Source organism: Martes martes (genome assembly GCF_963455335.1).
Source record: "Martes martes genome assembly, chromosome: 17".
Lineage (NCBI taxonomy): Eukaryota > Metazoa > Chordata > Mammalia > Carnivora > Mustelidae > Martes > Martes martes.
Genome location: NC_137905.1, coordinates 57,821,304 through 57,835,500, shown reverse-complemented (window position 1 = coordinate 57,835,500; position 14,197 = coordinate 57,821,304). Strand labels below are relative to the sequence as shown.

At 40.0% G+C, this 14,197-nt stretch overlaps 1 protein-coding gene across 1 annotated transcript; it reads right to left on the bottom strand.

The window, feature by feature from the left end:
- Window positions 1–2,627: 2,627 nt before the first annotated feature.
- LOC308358462 (uncharacterized protein) lies at window positions 2,628–13,712 on the bottom strand (the record flags this gene model as incomplete). The annotated part of the gene is made up of 2 exons (XM_080828639.1): window positions 2,628–4,803; window positions 13,653–13,712. The coding sequence occupies 2 exons, from the start codon at window positions 13,710–13,712 to the stop codon at window positions 3,640–3,642; spliced, it is 1,224 nt and encodes a 407-aa protein (XP_080684765.1). The 3' UTR covers window positions 2,628–3,639.
- Between the last annotated feature and the right edge of the window lie 485 nt (window positions 13,713–14,197).

The following is a 14,197-nucleotide window of genomic DNA, read 5'->3' as shown; positions in this document are numbered from 1 at the left end:
CTCATCTCAGGTGACTACAAATAATAATTTGCTTCGATGTTTACCCCGTGCACACCATGAGCTCTCACTTTCTTAGGCTAGAAAAGAAACAGGACTCTTACTTGCACCATCTCACTTAAAACCAATCACTAATACCTCAAATTTTCCAAAGATTCTACAGCCTATCACCCAATCTTCATACCAAACTGTATTGGTTAAGTTGCTTTAATTACAAGCAAATGTGCGATATAGGTAAAAAATGAAGAACTGAAGAATAGTGGGTAGTTTACAGAATTACAGCCTTAGAAAGCCCCAAAGCTAAAGTGACCCCAAAGATCTCAGCCATGAGAACACCAGCGTCATCCCTTTAGGGAGCGGTCATTAGATACACAGACCCAACAACCTTGCAAACTCCAGAGAGAATCTGATTAGCCAAGACCATCAACACCATATGGTACAGTATGGTCAGCTGCTCGAAGGAAAAGAAGAGATGGTATCCTCGAAAGAAGGAATAGAAAACAGGGTGGAGAAAAACAGAAAAATACATATTTTAAGTTTTATTTTTGGTATTATGAGTTTATACTAGAATACAGATCTGGAAATGTTTTTCACTTAGCATAATACAACCATCCTTCTATGGCTATATACACATTTATAGCTCTTGTTTCAACAGCTGCATGTAATTCTACTGAATGAATACACCACAATTAACTCACCCATTTACCCAGCACCCGAATGGTTTCTATTGAGTTCACCATCAAAAATTATTTTGGCCATTATACATTTACCTACATTTGTGCACTTTGGTTTCTGAGTAATAATGATTAAAATGGTATATACACACAGAAATTTATATAGCCAACAATGGAACTGTCTTTTTTTGACACAGTCACTAAATATAATAACTTTTCTATTATTTAAAGTCAATCTTTTGGGGGAAAATAAATATAACATCATTTTATTTTGCATTTCCTTGATTACTAGTGATAGTGGGTCATTTCCATTAGCTGTTTTTCATCTTCTTTGAACGGGCCATTAGCTTTGTCCATTTTTTCTACTGAACTGCTGGTGTTACTATTATTTATTTATAATAATGCTTTGAATATCAGGAGTTATTATCCTTCGTTATGTTGGTTTGCAAATATTTTCTTTCAATCTCCTATTTGTATATTTGACTTTGATATTTTCCACACATAAATTTTATCTTTTTTTTTTAAGATTTTATTTATTTATTTGACAGACAGAGATCACAAGTAGGCAGAGAGGCAGGCAGAGAAAGGGGGAAGCAGGCTCCCCACTGAGCAAAGAGCCCGACGCGGGGCTCGATCCCAGGACCCTGGGACCATGACCTGAGCCGAAGGCAGAGGCCTTAACCCACGGAGCCACAGGCGCCCATAAATGTTATCTTAATGTCAGCTCCCGATTATGTGTGATACTTAAGAAGACCCACCTCAAAATTATAGAAATAACGTTTTTCTTGTACTCCAATACTGTACTTAGATCTTTCAGAGCTTCATTAGTGTACAAGGTACGTTCTTTCTGTAGAGCTAAGTGTCCCAACACCATTTGATTAATCCATCTTCCTCCCACTGCAATGAAAAATCCTTTTTACCATACATAAGGGGGATCTAATAGGACTACCCAACCCCTAGCCTCTATCCCCAAGTCAAGAGAATCCCAAAGCTCCATTTTCTAGCACTCATGCCCTCTGGAATAGAGCCCCCCTGGGGCACCTGGGTGGCTCAGCGGGTTAAAGCCTCTGCCTTCAGCTCAGGTCATGATCCCAGGGTCCTGGGATCGAGCCCCACATCGGGCTCTCTGCTCGGCGGGGGGCCTGCTCCCTCCTCTCTCTCTGCCTGCCTCTCTGCCTACTTGTGATCTCTGTCAAATAAATAAATAAAATCTTAAAAAAAAAAAAAAGAGCTCCCCTTATGTGGCTTTCTATGCTGCCACAGGCAAGTTGGAAGAGAGAACCCAAAAGCACCCAGTAAGAGTACTCCTCCAGGGGTGCGGGTAGGCTTTTCTAGGTAATGAAATGTGGTAACGGTTGTACAAATCTGAAAATACTAAGTCACTGAATCGTGCACTTTAAATGGGTGAACTGTATGGTACGTAAATTGTATCTCAATAAGGTTACAAAAACCAGAAACAAGCAAACAAACCCTCCACTAGACCCGAAAATCACTACTGATAGTGTGAAGAGAACGCTCATGATCCTTCTAAAACCATCAATTCTTTCTGCAACACCGAAAGCGTAATTATCTACCATAGGACTAACGTAAACCCATTGTGTTGAACAGTTTCTTCTAACTGCTTCTAATGCCTGTATGTTCTGGGAACAGTACGGCACTCCTTGCCATCATGCCCTAGCTCCCTCTCTCAGTAATTTCTCATCATGGTCATACTGCACACTTATCACATAGTATGACTTTCAACTTTGTCTGTCTTCTCCCACTAGGTCTGTGAGGGCAAAAACTTGCATATTTTGCACTCTTGTTATATCCCTAGCACCCAAAACAGGGCCTGGAACATATTAGTAAATGCTCAGTTAATGTTAAGTGAGTATCGTAAGGAATGTAGTACTCACTCACTCACTATTATACCACAATTCTATATTCCATAGATGGTCAGAATCAGCTTGTCAACTTAAAAATATATTGGGATTTTTACTGGACTATTGATTAATTTACAGATTTAACACAAGGAGAAATATCTTTACCGAAGTCTTTCTATTTTACAAAGAAGGTCTAGCTTTCCATTTACTCGGCCTTTTAATATTCAAAGAGTAAGCTTAAGTTTTAACATCTACATTCAGAAGCTAAATGCAGCATATGTGCTTTTCTTCTGGTACCACTCTTGTCAGTCTCACAGAGTAAGATGGACAGCTTTACTGTATTTATTTTATGCTCTAGAACAATTCAAACATCACAGGAACTGTCTGTGCTTTTCTACAGGTGAAAGTGTTAAACTACTTTTTTCTGTTTATTTCATGGCTATTAATCTGTTCAAGTTTTCTTGCTTGCTGACTTTAGTTTGTTTTTAATACCTCGCTAGTCCTACATGCTACCCAACGCCTTTGTTCTAACAGGCCTAGTCTAACAGCTAAGCGCTGGGGAAAGTGAGCGTCCCTCCTCAGCAGTGCTACAAACCCTTGTATTTATTCATTCGGAGGGAGTGGTAAGCCAACACGTTATCTTGTCCATCACAGACTCTTTCAACTCTGAGTGTGTTCATTTTTCTACCTCCTAGGAACGCAGACAATCCTTTGTCTTCTCTCAAATGTATAGGCTTCTTAGCCTTGAACTATTAGATTTTACATGCAGCTGAACATGACAGCAAGGAAACTTTTACCTTAATGGCACTAATTATACGTCAACGGTTGTGTGCTAAGCCCTTTAGGTGGACCAACTTATTCTTAAATGTTTTAAATGGGAATGTTTTAAATGGGAAATGTTTTTAAATGGGAAAGTAACATATATTTTTATTTTTAAAAGATTACGCTGGCTATAGTGTTAAAAATGCACTTGAGGGGAACAAGAGGGATAATGGCTCTAACATTATGGTAAAAATAAAAATGAGACGGTTTCATCTTGGACTATGATGATAGGACATAGACTGGAAAAAAGTGGACAGACCCTAGAGGCAATCAGAAGATTGAATCTAGAGGGCTTGGTGGTATGGGGGTGAGGAGGAGGGAATAATTGAGGACGACTCTCCAGTATGAATTCGCTGATGATGCGCAAGATGCACGCTCTGCCTGAAGGCTTTCCCACATTCTTTACATTCATAGGGCCTTTCTCCAGTATGAATTCTCTTATGAAGTGTAAGATGGGCAATCTGGCTGAAGGCTTTGCTACATTCCTTACACTCATAAGGTTTCTCTCCTGTATGGATTCTTTGATGTAGAGTAAGAGATTTACGATGGCTAAAGGCTTTCCCACAAACATTACAGTCATAAGGTTTCTCGCCTGTATGACACCTCTGGTGACAAATCAGGGACGCCCTCTGTCGGAATGCCTTTCCACATTCAAGACATACATATGGTCTTTTCCCAGTGTGGAGTCTCTGATGTTGCACAAGATAGGAGCCATCACTAAAGGCCTTCCCACATTCAATACATTCATAAGGCTTCTCACCAGTGTGAACTCTCTGGTGTTGAACAAGGTGTGCAATCTGACTGAAAGCCTTACCGCATTCCTTACATTCATAAGGTTTCTCTCCAGTGTGTGTTTTCTGATGTTGTGCAAGGTGCGCATTCTGGCTGAAAGTTTTGCTGCATTCCTTACACGCGTAAGGCTTCTCTCCAGTATGAATTCTCTGATGATGAGCAAGGTGTGTACTCTGCCGAAAAGCCTTCCCACATTCTTGACATTCGTAGGGTTTCTCCCCAGTATGAACTCTCTGATGAAGAGTAAGTGAGCCACGATGGCTAAAGGCCTTCTCACAGATATTACACTCGTAAGGTTTCTCTCCGGTATGAATTCTCTGATGTACAGTCAGGGACGAGCCATGGCTAAAAGCCTTCCCACACACATGACATTTGTAAGGTCTCTCTCCAGTATGAATTCTCTTATGCTGAATAAGGCCTATGTGATCGGTGAACGCCTTCCCACAATCAATGCAATCGAACGGTTTCTCTCCAGTGTGGTAATACCGCCGATGACGTATAAGAGAAGCATTCTGCCTGAAAGCTTTCCCACAGTCCACACATTCATACGGTCTTTTTCCAGTGTGAATCCTTCGATGATGAGACAGGGATGAACAATCGCTAAAGGCCTTCCCGCATTCGATACACTCATAGGGTCTCTCTCCAGTATGAACTCTCTGATGTTGAGCGAGGTGCGCAAGCTGGCTGAAAGCCTTATTACACCGCTTACACGGATACGGTTTCTCTCCAGTATGAACTCTCTGATGTTGAGTAAGATGAGCGTTCTGGCTGAAGGCTTTCCCACATTCAGTACATTCAAAGGGTTTTTCTCCTGTATGTATTCTCTGATGTTGGGCGAGGTGAGCACTCTGGCTGAAGGCTTTCCCACATTCAGTACATTCATAGGGTTTCTCTCCGGTATGAATTCTTTGATGAAGAGTGAGGGTTGAGATTTTGCTGAAAGTTTTCTCACAGTCATTACATTTCAGACGTTTCTTTTCTCCGTAGACTTGCTTGTGTTTTTTCACAAGCGAATGTGTTTTTAAACTTTTATTATCGGTCTCAAAATTACATATTCTCTCTTTGATGGGAAATACCTGCTTTAGATAAGATGATCTCTTCAGATGAAAAACTGTCCCAGATTTGTTAAAGTGGTCTCTTCTCTCAATAAGGGCATCCGTATGAGTGACTGTCTCCTGACTGAAGTGTGTCTTCTGACTTACCAGCTCCCTCTTAAATAGGTCTTCACATTTCCAGTTTACCCCTAATGTGGGACATTTAAGGTCACAGCTTGGAAGTCTTTCCATTATCATTGCCTGGGATAATTTTTCTTCATAAATGCCCTGGTTTGGTGATAATTCCTTGGTCATCCAAACATACTCCAAGTCTGAAAGATATTGAGAAAGCAAATGTCTCCTTTACTTAACACTAGAAGAATGGAAACTTCCTCAGTGAAACCGTGTGAATCAATTACTGAAGACCACAGAGGTCTTTGACAATTCTTACAGAAAGTTAGGCAATGCAACCATCCTTGCATTTCTGGATAAACCCTCCTGGGCTCTGGCGTATTATTTCAAGATGATTTTTTATTCAAAATTATGTACCAATATTCATAATTGAAATTTGTATTTTCCTTTTTTGATGCTATTTTGGTAATATTCTGGCATCAAATGTTATGTTGTCTTCATAAATGTAATTTTTTTAAATTCTTTTTTATATTCTCTGTCATGGAACATTTTAAATAATGTTGATATTTTTCCTTACAGGTTTTACAGAATTTATTTGTGAAACTATTGGGAGTTGTTGCTTCTGTTCTTGGGGAAAGCAGTTCTGAGATAACTTTCTAGATTTCTTCTATGGTAACCAGTCTGGTTAAAATTTCTCTCTCTTCTGGTGTAGGTTACGGTAATTTATATTATCCTAAAACATTACCCATCTCATCCAGGTTTTCAAATTCCTTATAGAAAATTGAGGAAAATAGATTCATATGATTCTTTTTTTTATATGATTCTTTTAAGTACTTACGTGTCAATGGTTACTTAATATCATTTCTTTTCTTTTCTCTCATTTGTTTACATATTTGACAATTTATATATTTTATTGGTTTTCTAAAGAAGCACCAATTTGATTTTCATTATATCTACTATTTACTAGTTCATTTACTCCTACTTTTACCTCCAGGAGTGTAAGTCACTATACATAACTTTAGTTTACCTTAGACTCATTTTGTTCTTTCTAATATCCTCAGTTGGATGCTTATTTATTTTTTCTTATTTCTTATTTATGAATATACACCATTAGGGCTACAAGTGACCTACCCAAATCTTCTTGAACCTCTGAGAACTGGAAGCAGGAAAAAGCCAGCCATACTACAAGGTACAGAATAAACTGTAACCATTTCACCTGAGGCTTATTTCACTGTAACATATAATCTATAAACTCTTATCTAGCTTTCATACCAGAAAAACACCTATCAAGCAAGGCAGGGAAAAAAATAAATACATTTTTAAAAATTAACTAGGCCAAAAATCCCAATGAGTACAACAAAAGTGGGAAGATGATGAACATAGAGAAAGGAGGTAAAGTTAGCTACCTAATTTATTCATCCTTTATGAATATCAAATGATGATGTTTTAAATCTCAAATGGATCAATTTTAAAATACAGATTTACAAATATATAAAGACATAAAGGTAACAACTTCTAGGACTAAAAACCTTTTCATTTCAAGGAGTAAGATGGTGTAAAGGGAAAAAAAAAACCCAGACATAAACAACAAAGCAAAAATAAATAACAGAAACACCAAAGACAAAAATAATTAAAGGCAAAGGGAAGAGCATAGCTCTAATAGTTGTTAACCTGATAAGCTCACATTTTAAAGAAAACACTTAAACCAGTTTAAAAAACTAAATACAAATTTGTCTAAAGAATTCAGAAATGTAGGGGTGCCTGGGTAGCTCAGTCGGTTAAGCTGGGTGGCTCAGTGGGTTAAGCCTCTGCTTTCTGCTCAGGTCATGATCTCAGGGTCCTGGGATCAAGCCCCACATCAAACTCCCTGCTTAGCGGAGAGCCCGCTTCTCCCTCTCCCTCTGCCTGACTCTCTGCCTACTTGTGATCTGTCTCTCTCTGTCACATAAATAAATAAATATAATAAAAAAAGAAGAATTCAGAAATGTTGAACATCAGAGATGATTACAACAATATGGTACTTGAGAACTAGGTAAACATCACAGAACGTAACAGAGCTCACAAAGAGACTGTGGTGTCTGCAGGAAATCAGTAGAGGTATAAGTGGCATGTCACAGCAGCGGAGAAGATCCACTTAAAATAGTGTTAGAACAAAAAGTTTCAATTTGAGAGGGATTTTTAAGAGGTGTTTTCCAACAAGTATCAGAAAAGAAATATCTTTAAAAACAACAACAACAACAGAAGAAACCTCTTGAGAATAGTTCCCCAACTCTAATTATCTGCCTTACCTGAGCAGAGGCCTCTTGTCATCTCTCCTTCCATCATCCACGGCTCTCTACCTTGCTCCAGTAAGGAGATGACGTCTGGTTTAGAAAAGCAAAGACCTGCACAGATGGAAAGATAAGAAAATTGGCTATGTTGTGGAGACTGCAGAGTTATGACCAGTCCAAAAGGTACTGAGAGAAAAGGGATATTACAGGGAAATGCTGATAAAGGCATAAAAGACTACCGAGGTGGAAAGACTCCAATGCGGAGGAGGAGGACACTCTTACCCAATGAAAGCAGGTTCCTGTAGTTCTCTAGCATCACTTTCTTGTATAAAGCCCTTTGGGCAAGATTCAGCCATTCCCATTCATCTTGGGAGAAGTCTATGGCCACATCCGTGAAAGTCACTGAATCCTGAAATGACACAAAAATAACCTTGCTTAGTGTTCATGCCATTACTTAGCTAGCTCTACGGGTCAAGGGCAATGCTGTTCATGCTACAGGGGAAATGAAAACCCAAACGTTCTGCATATATAATTACACCCGGGTCCAAACCAGTTAGCTACTGGACAACTTTTCTGCCTAGTTATATTAGCTCTCCAAACATTCACGATTTTATGGTGGTGAGAAGAGACTGTCATATGGATAAATGTTGACTGCATTTAAGACAGAACATCAAGTACTAAATTGCAGTTGACCCTTGAACAGCACAGGTTAGAACTTCACAAGTTCACTGACATGTGAGTTTTTTTCAATCACTAAGTACAGTACTGTGTTATTTTCTCTTCCACATGACTTTAACAATTTATTTTCTCTAGCTCATTTTTATAAGAATGTAACATGTAACACACATGTACTGATCAACTGTTTATATTATCAGTAAGGCTTCCAGTTAACAGTAGGCTCTTAGGAGTCACGTCTGGGGGGAACAAAGTTATAAGTGGATTTTCTATGCAGAGATCAAAGTCAACCCCTATGTTGCTCAAAGATGAACTATATTTATCTATGTTAGAAACTAGATCACTTTTCTACATGGAGAAATTAAAGAGCTCTGGGACTGGGGGGTAAAGCTTCAAGGAAAGATGCTGACCTGATGAACATGATTTCAACCTCCACAATACAGTCTAAGAAATCTTAGTGTTCTGAGATGTTAAGAGGTATGTCTAAAAAATGAAAGAAAAAAATACCTAGCAATATTTTTTCCTTTTGACATAAAAGTATGTTTGCATTAAGAAAACACACTGACGAGAAGTATCCAAAGAGATCATATGAGATGAGCACAACCTGTTTTGTTACATGGGCTGAATTTCCTAACCAACCAGCAAGTGATACTGGTCACCCATTTTGTGGTTCCTGACAGATTTGCCATTTCTTACTTTGAGATTTCACTTACATCAACATTTAAGAATGAGCTCTGAATAAATACCAATTGTGAATAAAACCAGACAAAAAGGTCAGATTATTTCAAAGAATTCAGGCTCTGGCACAGACTAGCTAGATGATCTTGTAAAGTTAATTAACCACACGTGCCTCGGTTTCCCCCCATGAAAAATGGGAATTATTTTGGTAGCTACCTCACAGCTGCATTGTGAGAATTTAATGGGGTAACAGTCACAGTACCTGGCTAAGTGCTCAAGAACTGTTACCTAAGATGATAATGAAGGAGGGACAGGAAAGGAGTAGAAGGAGGAGGTGGCCAAGAACAGGGGAAAATATTTGGTTTAATATTTCAACAAGTTTTACTTGTGTTTTATCTAATTTCAAATACTGTGTTAGTTAAGAACATGGTCTCTGAAGCCAGACTATATTCAAATTCTGTTCAATAAGGTGAAGATATTAGTTCTGCTTTTAATATTTGAAGATATTTTAAATAACTCAGAAGAACAGTGTATTGTATTTACATATATATATTTACCATTTCTCTTGTACTTTCTCATTCCTGATGTTCCAGTTCCCTTCTTACAATTTCGATCTGAAGAACCTCCTTTTGCAATTCTTTGAGAAATCCGTCAATGAATTTTCTTACTTTTCCTTCATATAAGAAACTATTTCACCTCCAATTCTGAAGGCTATTTTTGCTGGACAGATAATCCTGGGTTGACAGTTCTTTCCTCTGAGTATTTTTTTTTTTTTTAAGATTTTATTCATTTGACAAGGAGACAGACAGCGAGAGAGGGAACACAAGCAGCGGGAGAGAGAGAGGGAGAAGCAGGCCTCCCGCTGAGCAGGGAGCCCGATGAGGAGCTCGATCCCAGGACCCTGAGACCACGACCCGAGCCGAAGGCAGAGGCCTAACCCACTGAGCCACCCAGGCATCCCTACACTTCACTTCTTCTTTTTGGAACTTCACTGATACAAATGTTAAACATTCTGGTGTTGTCCCTCAGGGCCCTGAGACTCTCTTCAGTCTTTTATCTATTTTCAGATTAGATAGTTTCTATTTAATTTCAAGTTCACTAAGTCCACTGTCATCTCCATAATGCCACTAAGCCCATCCAGTGAGCTTATTTTGGTAATTCTATTTTTCATTTCCTATTGATATTTTCTGTTTCTTTGCTGATACTATCTATTCACTTTAAGAGTTTTACTTGTTGGAGTATTTTTATAATAACTGCTTTAAAATCCTTATCAGATAATTCCACCATTGGTGTCACATCAATGTTAGTATCTGGTGATTATCTTTTCCCCTCTGAATTGAAATTTCCCTAGATTTTCATCAGCTGAGTAATCTTAGGTAGCATCCTTGACATTTTGGATGTTATGAGACTCTATGTCTTGTTTAAATTATATTTATATAAAGAATATTGACAACTTTGTTCACGCTCCATTTCCAAAGCCTATGAAGTGATCTGCACGTCTGTCTTACGGTGCAGTACTAGGTGGCCAGCCATCTGAACTGGAGTTCACTTCTCACAGACTATGGCATGCTTTTCAGGGCCGGATACGTGCATGAGCAACTTACAGTGAGCCCAGGAGTTCATAAACAACTTTATATGGTTGATTTCCAAAGCTCCTCCTTCTCTGTGGTCTGTCCAGTGTTTTCTACTTCCTAGGGGTTCCCCTTTTCAGTCTTCTGGCCAGATGACTGGGGCTTATTTATTCCACTCTACTGGGCAGCTACCCTGACTATATTCACCCATGGGACCGAGAAAGGAAAGAACATAAGCAGGGAAAAAGAAAAAGAAAGAAAAAAGGCAGTAAGAGCTTCTTCAATCACAGAGAAAATTTCTCATCCTTCAGAATTTTAGACTTCTGCAGACCCCACTGCTAGTCTCAGGGCACGAGAAAACAGAGAACTTTTCTTTTATGGTAGATTTCCATCCACCCTCTCTGAGCACTGGATCCCCTTCCTACTTCTTGAGCCTGAACTAGGTTTTCTCTTGCAATCCTTTTCACCCATGCCAAAATCCCCTTCTGGGTTTTGTGCTTTGTTGAATCCATGCTAGGAGGTACTGGGAATGAAAAAAAAGGTAATAACATTGCATTTTGGGTTTCTTCCCCAATCGGCCTGCTACTATTTACTTTTTTTTTTTTTTAAGATTTTATTTATTTGACAGAGAGAGAGACAGCGAGAGGGAATAAAAGCAGGGGCAGTGGGAAAGGGAGAAGCAGGCTTCCTGCGGAGCAGAGAGCCTGAAGTGGGACTCGATCCCAGGACCCTAGAATCATGACCTGAGATGAAGGCAGACGCTTAACGACTGAGCCACACAGGCGCCCATACTATTTACTTTTTAAAGCCTCAAATCACGCCCCATGCATGCTGTTCTGGTTCTAGAGCAACTTTCAGTGGAAAAGACAAGGTAAACTGGGCTTAGTCCATCTTACCCAGAACAAGGACTCTCCCAAATCCAGTGTAAATTATTATTAGTTTTAAAATTAAAATCCCATTGGATATAAAAAGCCTCCTGATGTTTAGGGCTTCTTGTGCATCAAACATATTGTAGATTTTTCACATATATGTTACAGTGTGTATATACTGTGTGTATTTTATATACTGTATGAACAACTACATGGCACATAGGCAAGCAGTAGCATATAAATCTAATGTTTATATAGTGCTTATTATGTGCCAGGTACTTTTCTAAATACTTAAAATACATTAACTCATTAATGCTCACAACAATGCTATGAATTAGGTACTGATATTATTCCCATTTTTATGGTTGAGGAAACAGAAATTAAGATGATTATTATCTAGTATATACTGGAGCTAGAATTTGTACCCAAGCAGTCTGGTGCCACAATCATGCTATTAATCTTTATGCCATACTTTGCCACTCTTAAAATATTTTCCCCACAAATAACAACACTGCTTACATCTAAAATGTTTAAATGCTTAGGAAACAAGTTCCATTGGTACTGCGTGTTTTGTGGTATTATACCTGATCAGAAAAGGTGTTTTGCTATAAGTTGCTCAATGTGTCTTCTATATAAAATAAAGACAATTTTATTATCCTGTTATTTTTTATTTGGTAAGTCTATTCATCAAATTTTATAATTTTTTATAATAAAATTTGCTGATAACACTCATTTAGCAGTTCACTTTAATTAGAACATGAATCATAGTTCTTAAATTATTGGTCATAAAAATATTAAAATTAAAAATGTTCAGGGTGCCTGAGTGGCTCAGTCGTTAAGCACCTGCCTTCGGCTCAGGTCATGATTCCAGGGTCCTGGGATCGAGTCCCGCATCGGGCTTCCAGGCTTCAGGCTTCCCACGCCCACTTCCCTTGCTTGTGTTCCCTCTCTCGCTGTGTCTCTCTCCACCAAATAAATAAATAAAATCTTTTTAAAAAAATTAAATTAAATTAAATTAAAAATGTTCTGAAGTAAAGTGTGAGAAACTCTTAATCCACAAGAAATGAAAAATTAGGAATTTAGTCCAAGAAAATTATCAGTGATGAGGGCAAAAATTCAACAACAAAGATGATCACTGCAATAATCTGTTAAATAATAAAACACTGGCAATAATTTAGCTTTGGAACAAGAGGCTGATTAAATAGATTATGGTATTCATCCTAGAAAAAAAAAGGATATACAGAACATCCCCTGGCATTTTAAGATGCTCATGGTTCAAAGCCAAGTGGGGAGGGGAAACCTTTGCATATTCTGGCCCAAATGCCAGACATCTCACCTATGCCTGCAGATCTCGTCCTCTTCCTTCAAGATACAACTCAGAATCACAGCTCCCAACCCCTCCCCCTTCAACAGTGAGTATGACTATGTAGGCTACATGCCATTCAAGGCTCTCTCACCAAGGAGGCAAAATGGAGCTAAAAATAAAGTAGATTTTCTCTTGCTAGACTGTGGTGTGTCACAGAGCTTCACCAGTCCGGAAGGAACACCTTTTCCTAACGTACCCAAAGGTACTCAGAGAGCCTGTGAATGGTCCTTCCCCATTACTCCGCAGCAAGTCTAGTTCTACAGCTACGGCATGGATCACACTGTATAGACCAATGTTTGCTGCCGTTTCATTTCTCCAACAGATTTAAGCTCTACGAAAGCCAGGATGGTGGGGCGCCCGGGGGGCTCAGTCATTAAGTGTCTGCCTTCAGCTTGGGTCACGATCCTGGGGTCCTGGGATCAAGCCCCACGTGGGGCTCCCTGGTCTGCAGGAGGCGGCTTCTCCTTCTCCCACTCCCCCTGCTTGTGTTCCCTCTCTTGCTGTCTCTCTCTGTCAAATAAATGGATAAAATCTTTAAAAAAGAAAGCCAGCCAGCCAGCCAGCCAGGATGGCTACTTAGGAAGTGGGCAGATGGTGGCTCTCAAATTTTCTCTAAGGGCTGCATTTCTGTGTTGTCATATACTTATGAGGAAACACACACGGAAAAGCTCAGAGTGGGTCATTTCTCAAATGAAGACTAAACAGCTGTAAGGAGAAGAGGACGCTCCGAGAGGGCACTGGGTTATCTGAGACTGTCTCCGTGGTCCCATCACTCATCAGAAAGGGAGGAAATAGGACACAGGCCCAGGACTGAAGTCTTCAGCAGATACTCTTCATAAGGAGACAAGCATTACCAAGTCCCGGAAGGCAAGACCGTATTTTAAGAGGCAAAGAGGGAATGCGAACTCACCGGGGGCGTGGCTTTAAGAAGTTCAACTCCCATCACCTCCTCCTCTTCCCGGCTCCTCATTAGGCGAGGGGCTTCTCCCTGAGAGGACAGAGGGAGGACAGGAGAAAGGAGTTCCGAGAAGCCGAGTAGCTGTAATATTACTGCCTAGAAACGCCTCCCTTCGGCTCCCTCTGTTCTCACCGCCCCACCCCAACCCTCCCCCCAGTCCAGGCACTCACTGGGACACCTACAACCTACAGCTGGGCGTCTCCGTCCGGGTTTTCAGGCGGGACGCACCCTCCTCTCTCAAAGCCACCCCTGCACTGTCAACACCTGGGAAAGGCAGCCTCGCCCGGAAGAAGCGTTACCTGTTACGACAAGGGGTCCCCGTGGCTTACAGAGGCTGGACCAAAAGGAGCCCATCAAGAGACCCACTTTGCTTTGTGACACACTCGTTTTAAAGAAGCCCCTGCCCACTCTGAGCCAAGTTTCTCCGTCGGAGTTCGGGAAACAGAAACCTGCAGGTGGGGGGAGTTGGGGCCTCAAGCCCTGAGGCTGTTTACCCT